We start from the raw sequence: 21,923 nt of genomic DNA, 5'->3' as shown, positions 1-21,923 counted from the left end.
CACAAGTTATATATGATAATTAGCAGTTCTATATATTGCTTAATGAACCTCACATCTGTAATGCGACCCCAATAGTTGACTGTTATTCTGTATAAGATTTTTAGGTGATTGAAAGTCAACCAATTTTTAGATGCTTTTTATTGAAAGTTAAAATCTAGTGCTAATAAACATCGTGACGAAAATTTCACAAAAGAAAAAAAAATGAAAAGAAAAGAACAGAACAAACAACATAGTCACATTATCTAAATTAAACAATAAAGCTTGACTTGCGACATATCTCTGCATATTACATGGTTTATTGCTCTAGGAAGGAACATGGAGAAACAAGAATTGCATGACAGACCATGACCCAAACAAATGAGACCCTTTGCGATAGACTTCAGTGGATGGATGAACAACAAATGAATGGTATCCAGGTTTGCCTCCGCTTTACTTTCTTCTTGTTGTGTTTGGTGACGGGTAATCTCGCAGGTGAGTTCCATTCCTTGTGATATGCTCGATTGCCCAAGAACTCATTCGATCTTTCAGAAACTGTTTTGAGTGTTGCAGGTTCTAGAGCATGCTCATCATTCTCGGTATGCCAACTTATTCTTTTGGAGCTCAAAACTGCAGTGTCGTCTCGGCCGCTGGCAAATTTCTGTTTTCTTTCGACGTGTGCTTCGGCTAGGAGATTCTTCAATATAGCTTGTGGTTGCCCGAAGTTCAGGTCTAGCAAATTGTCAGTGTTTTCGTCGATACTGTTTCTTTTTGCAAATTCTTGTTTGAGGATTTCAACTGTTGCATTCTCCATAGTAACTGATCGTCGGCCAGATTCAACCAGTGTAGTCAAAGATATCTCCAACATGTCAAAGATATCAACATTGCCTTGAAAAGCATCGGCCGCTGTTAAATCAGATAGTAGCTCCTTCGCTGTCAGGGAATTGGTAGGTGGTGAAGCTGCCACATCAAGATTGGATTCTGCTTCGATTACATACCCCATGGATGGAATTGCTCCCTCTGCAAATGAAAACAAGGAAAAGTGGCCCATTGATTAAAAGCCATTATATACATTAGGTATTAGATTCAATCATAGCTTAGTCCATTAAGTATTAGATGCATTGATTGGATCCACCGATATTCAAGAGGTTGTACACAATATTTTCTAACTGTAACGTTGATGAGGTAGGCGGCACGGGTAGCATGAACAGCTAATTTGAAAGAAAGTTGACAGTGGGCTAGATTTGTTATTAATAAATTAGATCCACAGTTTGTTTAAAAGAATTTCTCAAAAGGAGAACTTCTGATTTGAACAGATTTTCTTTTTTTGATTAAAAAAAACCTAAAATCCTGTGTTTCGAGGCATACAATTTTTCATAGGGGTTTTGCTAAATTACACTTATTTCTTGTCATAAGTATAGGTGTTGGTAAATAACTAATCCAGCAAGGAAATGAAATTTCATGAATCAAATATATGGATAGCACATCTAATTTCAGTGGAAATTAATACCACAAGAGGGCAGATTGTAGGCTCAATCTTGAACTGAACTGAAATTATTGTGATGCAACATACACGATTTAAAAATCTAACCTGGCATCAAGCTCCTTAACGCACGAATGCTGCATGTTTCAATGTTCTCCTTGACCGAATCAAGTGTTTTCTTGTTAGATGAGTCAGCCTCTTCCATAGGTTCCACCGTGTCATCCAATTTTCCACCAGATGACTGAGTTTGTTCCATACATTCAATATGAACGTTTTCCTCCTTTGAAGGCTGATCGAAGTTGTTGGAAGTAACTTCAATATGATGATTAATTTTTGCGTGGGGATCCAAGGAAGGCTTCCCAGCCAAAGAATGAACGATAGTAGACATTTTCTCAGGTTCAGTTGTAATGCTTTCTCCACCTTCAGGGAACAAACATACTTCACTGCACTGTCTGGCATTTGATTCTTCCTTATACATACTGCAGCAAGTATTTTCTTTTCCACCAGAAGCAATATGAACATCTGTATTTGCAACAAATAGACTATCCGGATTGTTTTTGTCACTGTTCAAAAGTTCAATTTTTGCAATATCATGAACATCCTGCTTCAGCTGAGATAAAAGGATGGTCTCCACATTGTTTGTCCCGCCTGTATGGACATCCAATCCATAAGAATGTTGATCATGAATAGCACTCTCTGATGTAGCTTCAAAGACAGTAATTAATGCCTTTCCATCAGGATGATCAATGGTTTTGTCACAAGAAGATGGTTGTTCGAATCTTTCCTCAAGAATTTCTTGTGTACGTTGTTGATCTGAGTTGCAATCAGAAACACTGTGCGAGTAACTGGAACTGATACCATCACCACCAACACTACGTTCTGCAATAGCTTGAAGAACAAAAGTTTCTGCCTTTCTATCAGAATGATCAATTGTTTGATTGCCTGCCCCAGATTGTTCAAATATTTCACTGGAACTAATATAATGTTGTTTTAAACTTATGGCACCATTTCTGTTTAGAAGATCTGTCTTCTCAGATTCATCTCCATGTGGAGGCATCGGTATAAAGGGATAAGAAAGAGACTGAGAACAAGATCTTGGGTCCATAGAATAACTTCCTTCTTGTCCCATTTCATGCATCTTCTCCTTGTTCATAAAATTGTGGTCGATTGGTGTTTTGGCTTGTCTATCAATTTGACTTTCAATATTTATTACAGAACTCACATTAAATCGACGCATGCCTGAATCTGCATTTGTTAAATTAGCTTCACTATATTCATAAGCATCCAGGCCTTTGGAAAGTGATTCTAGTTTATCTGCTTCTTTCTCAATTGCTGAGCAATCAGTTTCACATGAATCAGAAGTTCGATTTATATCCCTTGCTTGATCTACTGATAGCTCTACACTTGTGACTCGGTTATCTCTCTGAAGTTGATCCATTTCTTCTTTGGGACCTTGAAAATTTACTATTGCCACAGCCACCTCATGCTCAAGTTCATTGGTCAACTGGATTCTACTGTTCACATTCTTATAGTTATGATCGTTATTTATCTCATTGGTTTTATTTCCATCAAATGTTTCTCTGTGAAAGGAAAATTCTTCATCTGCTGAAATGAATGATGGACTGTCATTCACATTTTTATCAATGTTTTTCCCTACTTCAGCATTGCCACAAGGTTTAGTAAGATCAGGCTCTTCTGCAAAGGCTTCAAGATACCCAGGCTCCAATACCACCAAAACTGCCTTTGACACCGCTGCTGATGAATGACAATCTTCAGGCTCACTTCCATCTAGTGAAGCATTGCTGTTTTGGTTGTCACAACCAGAGAAATGAGCCGAAATATTAAAAGATTCACAAGCATTATTTTCCAACGAGCACAATCCATCACTGCAAGAAGACCCATGGTCTTCAAGAGAATCAGGATTGACATCAGACGCTTCCACCAAACATGAGGTTGATGCCAATGGTAAAGTATGCGAGTCCTCAAACTTATTCATAATTAGAAGAGAATTAACAGGCTTCTCAGCTTGATGAATATCTCCAGAGGAATGAACAGAAACATCAAAAAGCCCATTGGTATTAGTTTCTGAAGTGAATGCTCCATCCTTGCAAGATGGTTGAGCTTCAGACACTTCTTTAGCAACATCACTTTTCATATCTTGATAATTGTATAACTTAGATTCTACTGCATTTGCAGTCACTTCATGAACCAAATTGGCTACCTGCACATTCACTGGACTAGCACGATCTACAGTCAAACTGAAATCATAAGGTGTTACTCTAATTGGAGTATCCAGTATGCTTTGAGCTGTAGCACAATCCATTTCCTCTGGAGCTGCCAGTAAAGATCCATCAGTTGAAGTGGAATAAAAAACAAAGTTTGAATCTTCAGAAGCATAAACCACATGAGCCCCAGATGGCACTGAATGACTTTGTAAGCATATTGAACTCTCAGCTTGAGTTTCAATTGGTTCCTCATTAGGACTCTGAACCATATCGCCATGATCTAGAGCATACTTATGAGAATTTTCTGCAAATAGAAAGAAAGATTTACCCATTTTTTCAGAAAAACAAAAAACAAAAGAAATAGCCTCAGAGGTGAAAATTAATAATGAGAGTGTTTTCCTGGTGTGACAAGCATTATAACAGAAGTAATGCACCTTTAGGCAGAAGCTAAACTCCTAAGAATCTTCACACCTGAAGGAAATGACCAAATGGAGAACTAATTTTGTTGGGAAAAAAAAATACCGCCCAACTAGGAATGACATTCCAGAATATCAAGTATGCCTTAAACAACTTATTTCGTAAAACTGTAAGTTATTCTCTTACAAAAGAAAATCGAACAAACAACAAAGGAAATCCACTAATCAATGGTATATTAAGCTATAGGTTATAACCAAGGGACTTCATAATTGATCTAGTTGTGCATAAATAGCTTAGAGTTAGGCAATAAAGTGTATTGTTTGAAGAAAATGACATTAACAGCATTATTGCATACTGAATACGAAACATAGAAGATCTCCAAGTGCGATACAGAATGTTAAAATGTTAACAAGAAGTAGCCGATGCAAATGAAAAGCTCAGCAATCTCATGAATCAATAAAATGGTTCAAAATCGTAGAGTGAAGATCATCAAATCCTAGTACACATACCCACAAATGCAATCTCCAAAATCGTATTTTTGACCATTTCTTCATCGTCTCCACCGGATGGACTCATGTCTCTCACATCTTCTCCTTCTTCCCCCTCGGGCACTGATACCCCCATCACCTCCTCTCCTGAAAAGTAACTCCATGCCAATGAGCACGCGGAAAAAGGCAAAAAGGATCCAAAAAGATAAAAGCCGTGAACTTGCCACATTTTCCACCATGATTCTCCTCCGTAAGCAGCTCACAAGGCCCCACGCTCACATCCACCACTCCAGCAGCGACATTACCGGCGTCATCCGCCGGCATGGAAGCTGTGGCGCGGCATCGCTTCTGGTGAGCCTGCCGGTGCTTCTTGCCAGGGTGCGCGTTCGGGTACACCCACCCGCAACGGCGACAAATCTTGCCGCCTCCACGGTTCGCACTCCCTTCAAGAAGAAAAAAAAAAGTCCAACTAACTGAAGCCCCAGATCACACAAGAAACACATCTACGAAAGCACAAAACATCAAGAACAAGAAGAAATTAGCAACAACTTCACCTGGAGACTGCCCCTTCCGCCACTGCGTGCTCTCCATCTCCAAGTACTCCGCAATCTCGTCTCACTCACTCTCTCTCTCTCTCTCTCTCTCTCTCTCTCTCTCGCTGAGAAATGGGAACATTCGTAGTCAAAGTCGAGAGCGCCAGAGGAAGCGGAGTGACGCCTGCTATATTTGGAGCCTGGAATTAGAAGCATTAATAACCGTTGGATACGCCTAATTTTGAGAGACGATTCTAATCGGACGGTCTAAGATACAGAACAGTCAAGGATTCAGTGGGCCAAGCTAGTTTCCGTCTCCATCACGGCAACGGCTTCGCGGCGGTCGCATCACAAATTCACAGTTCACATGGATGCGAGGGGATGGCTGTGCGGGTAATCCCTACGTGCGTCCGCATAGACTCCAAAATATGATCATATCGCCGGTAATTTTAAATTGGCCCGTGAAGTTGTCGCTATTACTACTGTAGCCCCTATCTGGTTTCCGAGGTCTAATTACATTTTTTTTGATGGTCAATTGCCAAATGCAATTCAAAGCTACGATAATATGAATTTTTAAATTGTTTTTCTGATTAAACTCACAATTTGTTGTATTTAATATCAATGATGTCGAGCATACATCATGCTGACGTGGATAACTGGTCAGTCATTCAGCCGTTTTTGTGAATCAATTCCAGTAAACAGACAAAACCTCCCTCTGCCATTATTGAATTAAAGACGTACAGTCATAGTACAGTGCCCTCGATCATGAGATGAAAGGCGGTGCATTTAGGAAACAAATCGAGTCGAATTTTAAGATTTTTAAACTTATTTGATAAAATAATCAAATCAATCGAGTTTATAATGAATTAAATTTTTAAAATGAGTATTTAAGTTTGATTTGATTTATTTTTTATGAATTTAAGTTTATTTAAAATTTAACTTGAGTTTAATTATTTTAGATGTTATCAAGCTCTTAATTCAAGTTTATCTTGGGCTTGGTTCAAGTTTGACTTTAGCTTGATTCATTTAGATATTATCAATCTCTCAATTCAAACTTATTTAATTATTTGAAATTTTTAGTTGTTTGATTGGTTATTAAATTTGATAATTTAATTTTTTTTATTTATTTTATTATTTATTTAGTATATTGAAAAGAGTTTTATTAATGAATATGGTTCGTGAACATTGTTCATGAACGTTGTTCACGAATATTGTTTACGAACGTTAACGAGCTAAACACATATGTGTTCAAGCTAGTTTATTTAGCTTAACGAACTTTTTAAGCTTGTTTGTATAATTAATCTTATGTATATTGAACGAATATAAAGAAGTTTTTATCAAGTCGAACACTAAATTTGTTCATGAACGTTTGATTCATTTACAATCATAAGTGCACTCATTCCTAAGATCCTTGTCAATTTATTTCTAAATTAACATAGAGAAGATAAATGTGTCAATTTATTTTTAAATAAATGTGGAGAAGATAAATTAAGGAGAGTTAGTAGTCATTAGAATAATAGTTAAGATATAGAAACAAAAGACGTATTGAGTTTTAATCTCATAACTTAATAGATTAATATCTTATATTTTAATCATCGTACCTCTAGAGAAGACTATGTCTCCCTCGATCATGCATCAGGAGGAACAGGTAAGCTAACTGGTTCATGTATTTTTATAAATTAATAGAATGCATTTTAAAAATTAGAAATTTAGATGAAGTTGAAATCTGAATTGCAATTTAATCTATCAAAATGGATTAATTAACTTTCACAAGACGAAAAATAATTACTAAATTAATTTAATAATTTATTAACAAATGTTTAGCTTTCATAGCTCAGTTGGTTAGAGCACCCGTTTAGTAAGCGGGAGGTCTTGAGTTCAAATCTCAATGAAAGCATTGTTTTTATTTTCATAGTGGCAGTAGAATAAAAAATATATATAATGTATCATATCAATAATTCTATATTTTAAAGCTGCTGTATTCGGCACTCCACGTGGCACCGAAATATGATTGGGCACTGCATGTTCGGTTTGGTAAAAGAAAATTAATAAAATTATTTTAAATATAGAAATCCTAACAACTTTGATACGGAATCATGTCAATTAAAAACCACAAGGTCGAGTATTATGAATCATGTCAATTAAAAACCACAAGGTCGAGTATTATGAATCATGTCAATTAAAAACCACAAGGTCGAGTATTATCCTTTATAATTAAATAACACAAACAAAGACCCAACAGTTTGTCATAATTTAATCCCCAAATTCATATGAAAGGACAGAGTTATGTTATAATACTGCTGAGTGAACGCGTTTGTGTAAACTCGATAATATCTTGAATTACTCAGCGTTTGTGTAAATTAAAATAATAATATCTATATAATAATATTTATTCTCACTGTTTTGGTCTGAGTAATATCTTGAATTCAAAATCGCACATCTTTACACTTATTTTAATGACCTTTTATAAAGAGTATTCTATTAATCTCACCATATGTGTTAGACGACGATTTTTTTTCCGTCCTATAAATAAAAGGGGAATTAGTCCAAATACTTATGTGAATTTTCATAATTTTACTATCTCGTTCAATCAAGATTTTTGGATCTCCAATCACAAGATCAGGTTACCACTATAAGTATTCTTGTTTGTAGATTTGACTCTTACAATTGACAATTAATTATCACAATGCATCATTTTGGTAGACACTGTCTTTACTCAACATAGGATACCCTAAGAGGTTACGAAGTCATTCAACTTCTTCTACAACTTTATTTAAGGCTATAAATTCATATTTCATAGTTGATCGAAGTATGTACGTTTGTTTCATGGATTTCCATGACACTGCTCCACCATCAATAGTATATACATATCTACTGATTGATTTAGAGTCTTTTGTGTCAGATAATCAATTTACATCACAATAGTCATATAGTACTACTAACTATCTTGTATAATATAATCTATATTCTAAGGTGTATCTTAAATATTTAAGAATCTTATTAATGTCTTCCAATGATTACCATTTGGATTACTTGTAAATTTAATTAATTGACCACATAGATAATATCCGGACATGTGTAGTTAATGACATATATCAAATTGTCAATTATTCTCAAATCTGACAATTGGAATATGAGTTCACCATGGTTTTTAGTCAAATACAAGTTTAAGTCTATCAGTATTTTTACAAAGAAAAAACCATATGCATTAAATTTCTTTAACACTGTCTCAATATAATGAGATTACGACAGGACAATTCCTCTAATGTCTTAGTGATCTTAATCATAAGTATAATGTCTTTTATACTCTTATATTTCATATCAAAGTTTTTAGTCAACATCTGCATAATAATCATGATTAGATCATGATTACTTCTCATGATGAGCATATCGTTTATATATATAGACATATAATAATAAACAAGTTGAGTGTGCCTTTGATATATATACATTTATCACACTTATTTATTTTAAATCTATTTGACATCATAGTTTTGTTATATTTCTTGTGTACTATTTTAAAACTTGTTTTAACTCGTATAGTGACTTTACGAGTCTGCGTACACCTTATTTGTTTTTATCTTAGAGTCATAAACCCTTTAGGTTACTCTATTTATATTTCTTCCTCTAATTCATTATTTTAAAAGATTATTTTCACATTTATTTGATATATCTCAAGGTTATGTATTGCAACAATAATAATGAGTATTCAAATAGATGTGATCTTTGTTAATGTGAATAAGTATCAAAGAAATTAAAACCTTCCTTTTGTTTGAATCCCTTTGCTACTAGTTTTGTCATGTACTTGTCAATAATTCCATTAGCCTTATATATAATTTAGGATCCATTTATATCCTAAAAGTTTGATTCCGTGTGGAATATCCATCAATTCCTAAGTATAGTTTTGTATGATGAAATTTATTTCATTATTGATACCTTTTTTTTCCAAAAAGAAGTTTCAAAATTTGATTAGGCTTCACTTATTGGTTCGTTTTTCAACATATATGTTATGAAATCAAGACTAATTGATTTTACTATTTTGGCCCTCCTACTACATCTTAGTTCTTCAATATTTTCAAGATTATCCATATTCACAGTTTTATAAGTTCTTTTATTTGAACTTTTTTTTGTTCTTTTCTTTGTAAGAAAAGATATTTTCAAAAAATATAACATTCATTGATTCAATTGTTATTCCAGCATGTACATTAAGAATTGTTGATTTGTGCATCAAAAATCAATATGTACTACTATTTTTGGTATATCCAATAAAAATACAATCGATTATCTTTGATCCTATCTTGGTTTGATTTGGCTTAGACACTTCCACTTTAGCTAAACACTATTACACTTTCAAATAATTATAGGAAGCATATGATCCTTCCATAACTCATAAGGAGTTTTATCTTTCTTCTTTTGTTGGATTTTATTAAAAATCTGATTTATCGATAAAATATATTTCCCTAACAAATTCTAGAGTAAGTCATAACTTATCAACATAGCATTCATCATTTTTTCAAAGAGTTTTGTTCTCATGTTCGACAATCCTATTTGATTGAAGAGAGAAAAGAACTGTTATTTAATGAATAATGTCAGATTTTATACAAAATTCATCAAATGAATCATCATATTCTTTTCTTTGATCACTTATTCTTTTAATTCATTAACCAATTTGATTTCTAACTTGGTTCTTATAATTTTTTAATGTTTCTAAGGCTTCATTTTTGTCTTTCAATAGAGACACATAATAATATATAGTGCAGTCATCAATAAAAAAAATAAAGTACTTATTATCTCCTCTAGTTTGTACGAATTTTAAACCATATATGTTACTATAAATTAACTCTATAGAGATTATGCATCCTTCCATTAAATGGAAAGATAACTTTGTCATTTTAACTTCAACACATATTTCACTTTTTTGGGGAGAAGGTAAATATAAATAAAGATCCCAATGATCAAACTAATAAAGACTCTAGACGCCTACCAACCAAAAACAAAAGTGTCTCCAAACCTTACGGGTAAACAATCCACGCAAGGAGACATGACCATCAAACCACATAAACATCATAACCTTTTGTGTGCTAGCACAATTACAAAAGGTGACATTACATGACCCATAAAACCACAACACATCATAACCCCTTTCTGCAAACCTATCTACACAAGGAGACATCATTCACCACACACATCATATGACCCAAAAAAACACATAACATCATATCCCTTGTGGCCAAACATAACCACACAAGGAGACATACTACACCACACAACTTAAACACATGAAACAAGTACAACTCTAAACATCTACAAATCAAAACACGTGAGTCTAAATTTTCCAAAACAACCCTACTACACACGGTGCTTCCCCTTCAAATCAGTTTTTCTTTCGTGCTTACCATAAGAGGTAAACCATACAAGAGACTATTAAGTAGCATGCCTTCATTAGCCTACCATTGTCTTGATACCACTTTCAAAGGGCCCCGAATAGCCGCTGAACAGAATTGATTTGATGTCGAAATCCCAGCCAACACCTCACCTTATCAACAACTCCCTTTTGACTGAGCAGCGAAAATATATGTGGTCGTTGGACTTGTCTTGTTAGTTACATAAGGAACATATTTGGTACGTCTCATAAGTTATCGTATCCACTGTCCTCAACCGTCTATGAGCAAGTAACCACCAAGTAAACTAATGCTTAGGCATCAATCCAGCCCTCCACACAACCGATGCCCAAAACACCTTTATAGCACATTGTCTAAACAATCTGTACACATTAGCCACCCCTTTCTTTTATGCTGTAAAAATTAACTTCATGTTCACAACACCTTGACTCCCCAATCTTCGCAATATATCATCTTTAATCAGTGATGACCTCTTCATCAATGGAGAATATGATGTTTTGTCATGCCATCGCTAAAAATCTGCATCGTAGTGGTATTGCACTCATCTTACCCATAACGAGTTCATCTTACTTTTGATGTTCCATAGAGTCTGACATAATAATGCATTGTTCCAAGCATGTAGGTCTTGAGCTCATAGTCACCTTCATCTTTCAGTAGACTTATTGTTTCCCAAGAGATCGATGGATGTTTGGTGGACCACATGAAAGACCGGCAAAGACCATATAATTTTTCAATTACACCACTTAGCATTGGAAGGATAGATAACCAATAGTGCCCCTAGGGCATAACCGAGTGTTGGTGTTATTTGCACTAATGATCTAACTTAGATTTTGATGAATGATAAGTGGATTAAAGTTAGAGTGTTTTGTGATTTAATTACTTTACCAAGTGTGCAAGAGTTGACGGGTCAGAAGGACCTGACACCAAGCTAAAATTCAGCTAGGTCTGCGGGATCCGATAGCTGGTGGGAAGTCCAAATATGTCAGTGGGCCCCGATATTTGGCGGGAAGTCAAGTTGGGTTCGTAGAACTTGACAACCGACCGAAGTCTGGTTGAGTCTACTGACCTAACAACTGGCGGGAAGACTTGGTGGGTCAAAGGCAAGTTAAGCGACTGCAGTTGGTAAGTAGAGGTAAGAAACTGGAGGAGAGATCCAGTAAGGACGTGTTCCCCGTTGAGGCAACTGTAGGCGCCTGTCTAGCTTAGGTCCATTTAGGAAACCTAAGCTGAGACCTTGACTAGATCCTGCTCTCGGGGAGATAAGATCTAATTATTACTCTTATCTTATTAATGTTGTCCTAACTCTGTTTTATAGGATAAGTATATTTTTTTGTTTCTTGGACTAAATTTTATTTCAGGGAAGAAAATATAAGATCAGAAAGAACGCTAGAGGGAGGGGTGGGAGGGGTGAATAGTGATCATCGAAAATCGAAAGCAAACTAAATCGAAGTACGTAGCAGAAGAAAGATAAACCAATGCTAACAAACCGAGTTTTACTTGGTTTGAAGCCTTCGACGACTCCTACTCCTAGGCCCAGACTCATCGAGTGCTTTTGTTGGATAATCCACTAACAGTTCACAAAATGTTTACAAAAGTTAAGTACAAGAACTAGAAATAAAAATTACCAACAACAACAAAATGAGAAAGTCTTGGTCGTCAGTTGTCGGAGGAGTTTCACAGCATCACATGAGCATTTTCGGAGCACCAAGCAAGAGAGAAACTTGTCGTCATTGTTGTTATGAAGCTCCAGGTCGAAGGCCTTTAAATAGATCCATTCCGGATGCCTAGAACCCCTTCGGGCGCCTAGACCACGTGGCTCAGCCAATTGACGTGCTCCACGTCAGCTTGTCGATGATTTTTCAGTTCCGGGCGCTTGGACCGAGTCCGGGCACTTGGATCGAGTTCGGGCTCCCAGATCGCCTGGATGAGCCTGCTTTGGGTACCCGGATCCTTTTTGGGTGCCCGGAGTCCTTTTCTTCAACATCTTTCTCCCTGCAAGAAAAGGTTAGCTCGGGCAATAAAAATTATATTTACCCTGCAAAATAGAGTTAGCACAACATAGCAGATAGGGTAGTAATTCGATCCTATCTCCTCGAGATTAGAATCTAGTCAAGATCTCAACTTAGGCTTCCCAAATGGACCTAAGTTGGATCGACCCCTACAGTTCTCTAAACAGGGAACGCATCCTCACTGGATCTCTCCTCTAGTTACCTACCTTCACTTACTACTTGCAGTCACTTAACTTGCCTCTAACCCACCAGGTCTTCCCACTAGTTGTCAAGTCTGCAGACCCAATTGGACTTCGGCTGGTTGTCAGGTCTCGCGAACCCAACCAGACTTCCTGCCAGATATCAGGCCTCGCGGATTTATCTGGACTTTCCACTAGCTATCAGGCCTGTAAACCTAGTTGGATTTCAGCCTGGTGTCAGGTCCCTCAGACCAGTCAACTCCTGCACACTTGATAGAAAAGGTTAGACAAATATCATATCTAACTTTAACCTATTTGTCATACATCAAAATCAGATTATTAGTGCAACATGCACCAATATAAAAGAGACAAAAAGTGGTCCCGACACCCGGACTCCGAGCGCCCGGACTGCCCAAACTAGTGTCGCCCATGTGGGGGCCATAGACACACGGGTCGTCTGGGTTCTCAAAATTGGTCTAGACGCCCAGACCACAAAAAGTTATCCCGAAGCTAAGTTGGAGCGCGATGATTGACCAAACCCACATCAGCGGTCCAAGCGCCCGAAAGTGGTCAAACTTCGCGGATGAAGTTTTGATGAGAGATTGCCACGTTAGCAACGATCCAGATGCCTCAGAGGAGTTCCAGGTGCTCGGAATGAGCCTATATATGGGTGTTCGACCAACGACTTTAGAATCACATTCACTATAACTTTTATATTCAAGTGCTACTTCGAAAAAGCTCTGACGACACCGAAAGGCTGCTCCAAAGTTTGAGAAATAAGAGACTTCATTTTTCTTTCTGTTTGTTGGTAACAAATTTTATTTTTAGTTCTTGTACTTAATCATTGTAGTCCTTTTATGAACTGATAGTGATTATCCAACGAAAGCAATCGACGATCGTGGGCCCTGGAGTAGGAGTCATCACAGGCTTCTAACCAAGTAAAACCATGTTAGCGTTGTTTTCTATTTTCTTTATTCCATTGTGTAACTCGTTTTCAATCACAATTTTCAAATATCGTTATTCACTCCCCCCCTCTAGTAACTTTACGATCCTACAAGTAAACTTGGAAACACAATGTTATCAGTCGATGGAAACCTTGGATCAGTCAACTGATCTAATTTTGGCAATGATAAAGATTAGATCGAATCAACGCAAGAAAGACATATTCAGTTTCAATAGATGATCAACGCCCGAAAATTCTCAAATTAATTTTTATAAATATTCTATTATTTTTCTAGAATTTTAGAATATTTTTTACGGAATTTTTGGAGTAGCAGAAGTAGCAAAATTAAATAAAAACATAAAATAGCCTAAGCGGGGATTGAACCCAAGACCTATTAGACCCTACGACTTATAGATGACTCTAGTAACCAGGGGGCCCCAGCAGGGGTGTGTTGAAAGAAGAGGAGAGCAATTATATTTAAGATTTAGTTGTGCCGCATTAACCACTTAATATAAATAGGGAATTTAAGTGGAGAGTTATTATTTTTGATCGACAACTCTCTTTTCCCTCACCCTCACCGCCGACCCCTCTCTCTCTCTCCCGCACCCTCTCGACGCACAAGCCCAAGAAACCTAGGGTTCCATCCCTAGGGTCGTAGGAGCACCTTCCAGCGACAACTCTGATACGAGGACGCTCCCCTCTGCGAAAAGAAAGCGTAGACGTAAGAGGATCGCCGAAACGATCTTCTTCTCCGGAAACCTAGCGATCGGATTGTAAGAAAACTTAGCGCAGGATGTAAGTAACCCCTCACCTGCAGTATAAGTAGTTAATCGTGCATTTTTATGCTTTTAATTCAGCCATATGCATGATTATTATTTCGAGGAAAGTTAGCACACACCAAGTGCTCGATAAAATGACTAGTACAGTTAAATGCTACAGTAGACATTTTAATACTCAGTTAAATGTCATAGAAGCATTTTGAATAGCATGTTTAGCCTTGCTTCAGTTATATGGGACTACGGTCCAATGGGTGGGCTCTCATAGTCGCCTCTAGGTTCAGATAACCTAGTTAGAATAGGACAAAATAAATTAGCTTATAAATCAGTATTTTACTTTATCAGTGGCACTGTATTGGACTCTTAGTTGTCCTTGGGCTTGGTTCCCATAGTCATCCCTAGGTTTAGATAACCTAGTAACCCTACTAGATTAGGGACTTGCTACCTCGGGCCTAGTTAGGGATGCGCGCATAGCAAGTACAGTTGTCGGGCCCATCAGCAGCATGTTTATTATTTTTATCTATCTATGAAAAATAGTTTTCAAACTTCACAACCCAGACATGTGAGTACAGCTTAGTTTCAGTTTAGTTTTCTTAATGTTATAACAAATAGCTTAGCTTATGTATCGGTTTAGTTTGCTTGTTGATACAATGAATAGCTTTATGTTCAGTAATTGATTAGCACGACTTGTATGCCCATAGGCCATGTTTTAGCATTTTTCAGCATGATCATCAGCATGTATTTCAAAAAGCATCCTTGAAAGCATGATTTCTTAGAATGCATGTTTTTGTAAGGTAGATGATTTTTACTAAGCTCCCAAGCTTATAGTTTCTTTTTTCCTTATATTGCAGATAAAAGTAAAGAGAAGATGGACTAGCGGAGGCTGGAGGGCAATGCGATCAGATGTGTGTGAGAAGAAATTTGGAATAAAGATTCTTGGAGACTAGCAAGCTTGAGAGACTTAGTATTTCTTATAGTGTTACTTTTCCGCACTTTTAGATGTCAAGTGTCTTGAACTATGAAAGTATGCACTAAGTTATGCTTAGATTATTAGTTGTCCTGATATTAGATAGCTAACCATGAGTAATGACATGCCTAATAGTGGTATTATGCTTGTAGTTGATTTCTGAAGGTCCTGTACGAGTTCGGGTGGGATTTCTGCAGAAATCAGAAACCTCAATCGATCAACCGATCGATTGGAAGAAATCCCCGCGTACAGAACGCTATTGAATCGACCAGCCGATCGATTGAGGAGCCCTCAATCGATCAGCCGATCGATTGGGAAGCGATCTGCCGCGTACAGAAAGCTGATGAATCGATCAGCTGATCGATCGACCATGGATCGATCAGCCGATCGATCGGGAATTTAATTTTCGCGAATAGAGAGCTGCGGAATCGATCATCAGATCGATTGGCCAGATTTGATCGATCAGCCGATCGATCCAGACGACATCTCCGTGCACAGTAGCACGTCGAATCGATCAGTGGATCGATCAAATAACTCCAATCGATCCACCGATCGATTGGAAAGTCTGATTTCAACTAGAAGTGTCTGATTTCAGTTTTCTGATCAAGTAGGAAGGGTAGGTTCCCTTCTTAGCATATGTACAACTTTAGAAGTGTACTCTGAACATTGAATTCCAGATTGTATAACAAATAGTAGAATTTTTAATTAGTTCAGCTTCCCGCACAAAATAGCTTAGCATAATGTAACCCCCGGTCTCACAGCCTAGACAGTAGGAGGCAGGGCGTTACATCATCAGGATTAGTTAACCAAACCATGTGATATACAGGATCAAATGGATTAAATCTAAGCAAAAAAGGAAAGCCACTGAGGTTTAGTCGATGGATGCTTGGTTCAGTCAATCGAAAGGTTCAGTCGACTGAACGATCTTTTAGTCAACCGAACAATGTCTATATAAAGACCTTAGGATCAAAGTCGAGAAGCAACTCATTCATTTTTTATTCATTTCATTACACTCACTGCTTCGTCTCTACTATTACTGCACATGCAAGTTTTGCTACTACTATGCCAAGAGGTTATCCGACAACCTACGTCTAAGACCTAATATTTGTTGTCAGTATATTTTATATATGTACTTGCATTGTAACTGCTTATCTCATATATCTGTATGATTCAAGCATTTAGTGGATTGCCAACGAAGACGATTAAGGATCACGGGCCTTGGAGTACTAGTCGTTGGACTACAAACCAAGTAAAAAGAAATTGTCTTTTTGTGATTACCCCCCCCCCCCCCCCCCCCCCTCCTCTTTTGCCTCGTACCATCCAATAGTTTTCACATGATAGGTTTATAGAATATAGATAGCCAATAGCACTCCATACTTTATAATACCGATCTTACCAACTACAATCTTTCGACATATGATAATGTATGCTTTGGCTAAGACGCCACCTTTTTTATGACGCTTTAAGTAAAGAACCATAATTCACAATACGTAACCTCACCATGGCTAAAGGAATACAAAGATATCGAAATAGAAACTCCACTTATTGAAACTCATTTATGTGCAGAATACTTTGCTGAGTTTGTTTATCCACGCCAACCATATAGATGTTAGACTTCAATAGCTTGGTTCGTAATCCTGTTTTGCTGCCAAAATCTTCTAGTACATTCACCAATATTGTGATGGTAGAGGTATCCGTTGTTGTGAACAACAATAGATCATCCACATACACCAAGTGAGTGAATTGTACCTTCTTACCTTAGGATGAAAATAAAACTGAGGAAGCTACAATGCCTCCTTCAATGTTCTTGAGAAGACCCTCCAAGACTAGGCAAAATAATAGAAGGGATAAGGGATCCCCTTGCCTCAATCCTCTTCTTCCTCCAAAGTATCCATGTACACTTCATGTTTATTGAGTATGTGACCGTGGAGATGCATTCTTGAATCCATCCTCAAAATTGTTGGGGAAAGCTATAACCAACTAGTGTTGATATAAGAAAACTTCAATCAACATTGTCAAATGTCTTATTTAAGTCCACTTTGATCATACATCTTGGAGATATCCTCTTGCGAACATAATTCCTCAATAATTCTTGGGCAAGGTTGATGTTCTCTCCAAGGAATCGATCTCGAACAAATATTGCTTGTGCCGGATTTAACAAACTATCCATAATCTTTACTAGGCGGTCTGCCAATACCTTTGAGATGATTTTATAGAAGACTAAATAACATGAAATTGGCCAGAAATCAGTAACTTTTGGAGAGTGATCAGATTTGGATACTAAAGCGATCAAAGTGAAATTTCATTGCTTAATAAATCTACCATGATGGAAGAACTCCTTGACCGCCACCATCACATTTTCCTCAACTGTGTCCCATGCTGAAGTAAAGAACTTTGCATTATATCCATCGGATTTGGGAGCCTTATCACTTCCAATATCAAAAAGCGCAATCTGAATCTCCTCCATAGTAACCAGTATAATCAACCCATTTTGTTGTTCCTCCGACAATTTTCGACTGATGATGGAGCTACTATTCAGTGGCATACATATCTCCTTTGTGCCTAATAATCCTTGGAAATATCCCATAAATTTATTAGCAACATCTTCCAAACTTGAGGTTTGTTCCCTGGAATGTTTAGTGTGTTAAGATGACATTCCTCTTATTGCACTTAACTAGGTTATGGAAAAACTTGATACACTTGTCGCTTTTCTTTAAGTACTCATTATTGACTCTTTGTTAGTAGAACACCTTCTCCACCTCTATAAGGAGTATGGTCTGTTGATACGGTCTGACCTGGCTGCTGTTTTGATGTTGACACTGATTTAAGTTTGTATCAGATATTAATTAAACTCAGATTGATTACTGATCAATGTTGATCAGGTGGAAGGGAAAAGTCCAAGTATGGGAACTTGGCACGCGAAGTCAGAGAGGGCTCGGTAGCTCGTTCTCCGGACTAGGTCAGAGAGGGCTCGGTAGCTCGTTCTCTGGACCGGATGAAGTCGGAGAGGGCTCGGTAGCTTGTTCTCCGGAATAGGTCAGAGAGGGCTCGGTAGCTCGTTCTCTGGACCGGACGAAGTCGGAGAGGGCTCGGTAGCTCGTTCTCCAGACTAGGTCAGAGAGGGCTCGGTAGCTCGTTCTCTAGACTAGAAAGGCTTTAGGGTTTAGGGCTGGGAAGCGCCAAACCTACCTTACATAGGCATTGGATCGGTCTGTTGACCGATCTAGTGATACTATGGATATCTGATCGGTCTGTTGACCGATCCAGTGATACTGTGGTTATTTGATCGGTCTGGTAATCGATCAGTAACCAAACAGTAGCTTTCTGTGGGTTATCTGATCGGTCTGGTGACCGATCAGTAACCAAACAGTAGTTCACTATAAGTTATCTGATCGGTCTGTAGACCGATCAGGAAGCGATGAGATTCAGAGGACATAGGGGATCGGTCTGTGGACCGATTACAGACCGATCCACCTATAGGCTGATCGGTCCACAGACCGATCAGAAGCCTCCCAGACCAATCAGGATATGTCCTGATCGGTCCAGAGGGCTATGGATTGGTCTGCTGACCGATCCACAACACTGTCTGTTTCTCTGCAACTTCTGATTCGTCTGATTTAAGCATCTGGTGTGAGATTTTTACGTTGCAGGTATCATGCCAGTGCTTAAGTTCAAATTAAGGTCTATCAGAGGAATAAGACAAAGTGGTTTTTCTACTGTGTTTGGCTGCAAATGGTGCAATTGGAGCATCAACGGTTACTGGCGATCTGGCTGTGTTCTGGTTGCAATCAGCTTGACTCCTGGTATTGGTTCGAGCTCAGAGACACCAGTGAAGACCATGAATGGTATTGGTGTGAGTTCAGAGAACCAGATGAGGAGGAAAAGTGATTAGCGACGCCTGAGTTGGCAGCAGCGATTCGGTGCAGGTTGCAGTGATTCGATACAGGCAAACGCAATGGAAAAGGCAGAGGCATAAGAAGAAGGAGGATGAGATATTCGGAAGAACAACCAAAAAAAAGGAAAAAGGAAAACTCTCGGTCGATCAAGCAAGAGTGCTGTGTGTTTTTTGAGCTCTTTACTAAGGAACTTCTTCTGGTTTGCGCTCTACTTTCATCGTGGCTGTAAGCTTATTTTTCATTCCCTTTAGCCACTAATCCCTGTGAGTCTTGTGCTTCATTTAAATATTTTCTGAGACTTTGTGGAGAGGTTACTCCACCGAGAAGGAGAAATTCTTAGTCGGAATCTATCCGGGGTGTGATCTACCGAAAGATCAAGGGATCGTCTACCTTACGGACACGCCGAGGAGTAGGGGCAAGTTATCCCCGAATCTCGTACATACTTATGTTAGTTGTGGGTTGTTTCTTTTCCTTGTATTAGTTTTTCTTTTGCATATTTCCGCTGTGCTAACAAACTTTTGTGAGAAGATTGTTTAAGTTTTAGAGGAGGCTATTCACACCCCCCCTCTCTAGCCATCCGAAGGTCCTAACAAGTGGTATCAGAGCTTGGTGCTCTTCATCCGGATTAACACCCTAAAGAGCAAGAAGATGGCTATGAAGAAAGGGTTTATCACCAATCGTCCACCCTACTTTGACGGAGCGGACTTTCAATATTGGAAGAGCCGCATGGAATATTATCTCAAGACCGACATCTCCATGTGGTTCTCTGTCAAGGAAGGGTTTACACCTCCGAAGGACGAAGAAGGTAAGGAACTTGACTCATCAAGGTGGTCCACCGAGCAAACTCGCAAAGGACAAGCCGATGCCAAGGCGGTGGTCACTCTACAATGTGGGATAGCCAAGGATCAACTCGTCAAGGTAGGTCCATTCACGAGCGCAAAAGATTTGTGGAACAAGCTCATCGAGCTCCAAGAAGGAACCCGAGACTCTCGGATCGCCAAGAGAGACTTGTTCCTAAACCAACCACAAAACCTCACCATGAAGGAGAACTAGACGGTAAGTGAACTACACGGAAGGTTCAAAGAAATCATCAATGGTCTTCATTCCGTAGATAAACGCGTAGAGAATCGCGATCTTATAAGGTATGCTCTCAAAGCCTTTCCGAGGAATGCCTTGTGGTCATCGATGGTAGATGCCTACAAGGTCTCCAAGGACCTTTCAATTGTTAAATTAGATGAATTCTTTTGTGAAATGGAACTTCATGAACTTGCTAACAAGGGTCAAAAAGAGAAAGGTATTGCCTTAGTTGCAGGAGAAAAGAGCAAGGATGGAAGAAGGAAGAAGGAAAAGAAGAAGGAAAAAGAGATTCCTTCATCCTCATCCTCCTCCGAGTCCGATGATGAAGGTGGATCATCATCAAGCGAGATGGCCAACTTTGTAAGGAGAATCATGAGAAGAAGCCGGAGATACAAAGGGAAATGTAAAACTATCTATCAAAATGTTGATAAAACTAATGTTACTTGTTATGAGTATAGCAAGAAAGGACACTATCGGAGCAAGTGTCCAAAACTCAAGAAGAAGGAGGAAAGGGCCAAGAAGAAGAAAGCTCTCAAGGCTACTTGGGATGAATCCTCCTCAAGCTCATTGGAGGAAGAGAAGAAGGAGAAAAGCACACATCAAGTAGCGTTCATGGCAAGGGAGGAACCGGATTCCGGGAGTGATGGTGACACAAGTGACACCTCAACCGTGGCTTCATCATCTTCGGATGATGAAGAGGTAACCTCTCCGCATTTATAGAAATGTTATAAAACTATTGCACATTTATCTACTTTGCTTAAGAAATCAAAAACTGAAATTAAATCATTAAAAGACGAAGTAGAGCACTTGAAGGCTCTTAGGGAAGATGAGGTTGATGACCTACATCAAGAGCTCCTTGAGGATGAAAACAAAGCCTTAAAGGGTGAAGTTGAGAAACTCAAGAAAATACTTGAAAAATTCTCAACTAGCTCTAAGACCTTAGATATGATTTTAAATGCCCAAAGGGCGGTCTACAACAAGGCTGAGTTAGGATATCAACCTATGGAGTCTAGTTTCATTTCACTAGTGTCTAGAACCCAATTTCATAGATCACATGCTTCTAGGGTTCATGAGACTAGGAAGGGTGTGACCAAGGCATGGGTTCCTAGGTCTTTCATTGTAGATGCATTAGGTCCCAAGATTTGGGTACCTAAAACGTCTATCTTTCGTGTCTTGTAGGCATTTGTCAAGGGGGAGCATCTATCAACTTGGTTTATTGATAGTGGATGCTCCAAGCACATGACCGGGGACAAGTCACTCTTCACTACCCTTCAAAACAAAAATAGAGGTAATGTGTCTTTTGGTAATAATGATAGCCTTAAGGTTATAGGAGTTGGAGATATTCATATATCCAAATGTCTCCAAATTAAAAATGTCCTTCTAGTCAAGGGGATGACCTTTAATCTCCTAAGTGTCAGCCAATTGTGTGATACGGGTTACACAATTGAGTTTCATTCAAATCAATGTCTGGTCAAACACATTGACACACTTGACACGGTACTAGTAGGCACAAGGGTAGATAACATTTATCAAGTATCTTTTAAAAGTGCTA

General features: G+C 38.2%; 1 protein-coding gene and 1 non-coding gene across 2 annotated transcripts; one reads left to right on the top strand and one right to left on the bottom strand.

Moving 5' to 3' along the window:
- Positions 1 to 218: 218 nt before the first annotated feature.
- LOC122053043 lies at positions 219 to 5,308 on the bottom strand. Its single transcript, XM_042614895.1, has 5 exons — positions 5,144 to 5,308; positions 4,814 to 5,032; positions 4,611 to 4,736; positions 1,568 to 3,988; positions 219 to 996 (listed from the first exon to the last, which is right to left on the bottom strand). The coding sequence occupies exons 1-5, from the start codon at positions 5,178 to 5,180 to the stop codon at positions 380 to 382; spliced, it is 3,420 nt and encodes a 1,139-aa protein (XP_042470829.1). The 5' UTR covers positions 5,181 to 5,308; the 3' UTR covers positions 219 to 379.
- A 1,637-nt stretch (positions 5,309 to 6,945) lies between these two features.
- TRNAT-AGU lies at positions 6,946 to 7,019 on the top strand. Its single transcript has one exon. It is a non-coding gene; the product is annotated as a tRNA-Thr (tRNA).
- The last annotated feature ends 14,904 nt before the right edge of the window (positions 7,020 to 21,923 follow it).

Source organism: Zingiber officinale, chromosome 3A (assembly GCF_018446385.1).
Source record: "Zingiber officinale cultivar Zhangliang chromosome 3A, Zo_v1.1, whole genome shotgun sequence".
Classification (NCBI taxonomy): domain Eukaryota; kingdom Viridiplantae; phylum Streptophyta; class Magnoliopsida; order Zingiberales; family Zingiberaceae; genus Zingiber; species Zingiber officinale.
This window is presented reverse-complemented; position numbering and strand designations above follow the sequence as displayed.

What these genes read in the sequence shown, in the direction of transcription:
- LOC122053043 (XM_042614895.1), bottom strand. Translation starts at nt 5,180, where the DNA reads ATGGAGAGCACGCAGTGGCGGAAGGGGCAGTCTCCAG. An exon ending in GCGGAAGGGGCAGTCTCCAG is followed by an intron (nt 5,033 to 5,143) that starts GTGAAGTTGTTG and finishes TTCTTCTTGAAG; the next exon opens with GGAGTGCGAACCGTGGAGGC. An exon ending in GAATCATGGTGGAAAATGTG is followed by an intron (nt 4,737 to 4,813) that starts GCAAGTTCACGG and finishes GTTACTTTTCAG; the next exon opens with GAGAGGAGGTGATGGGGGTA.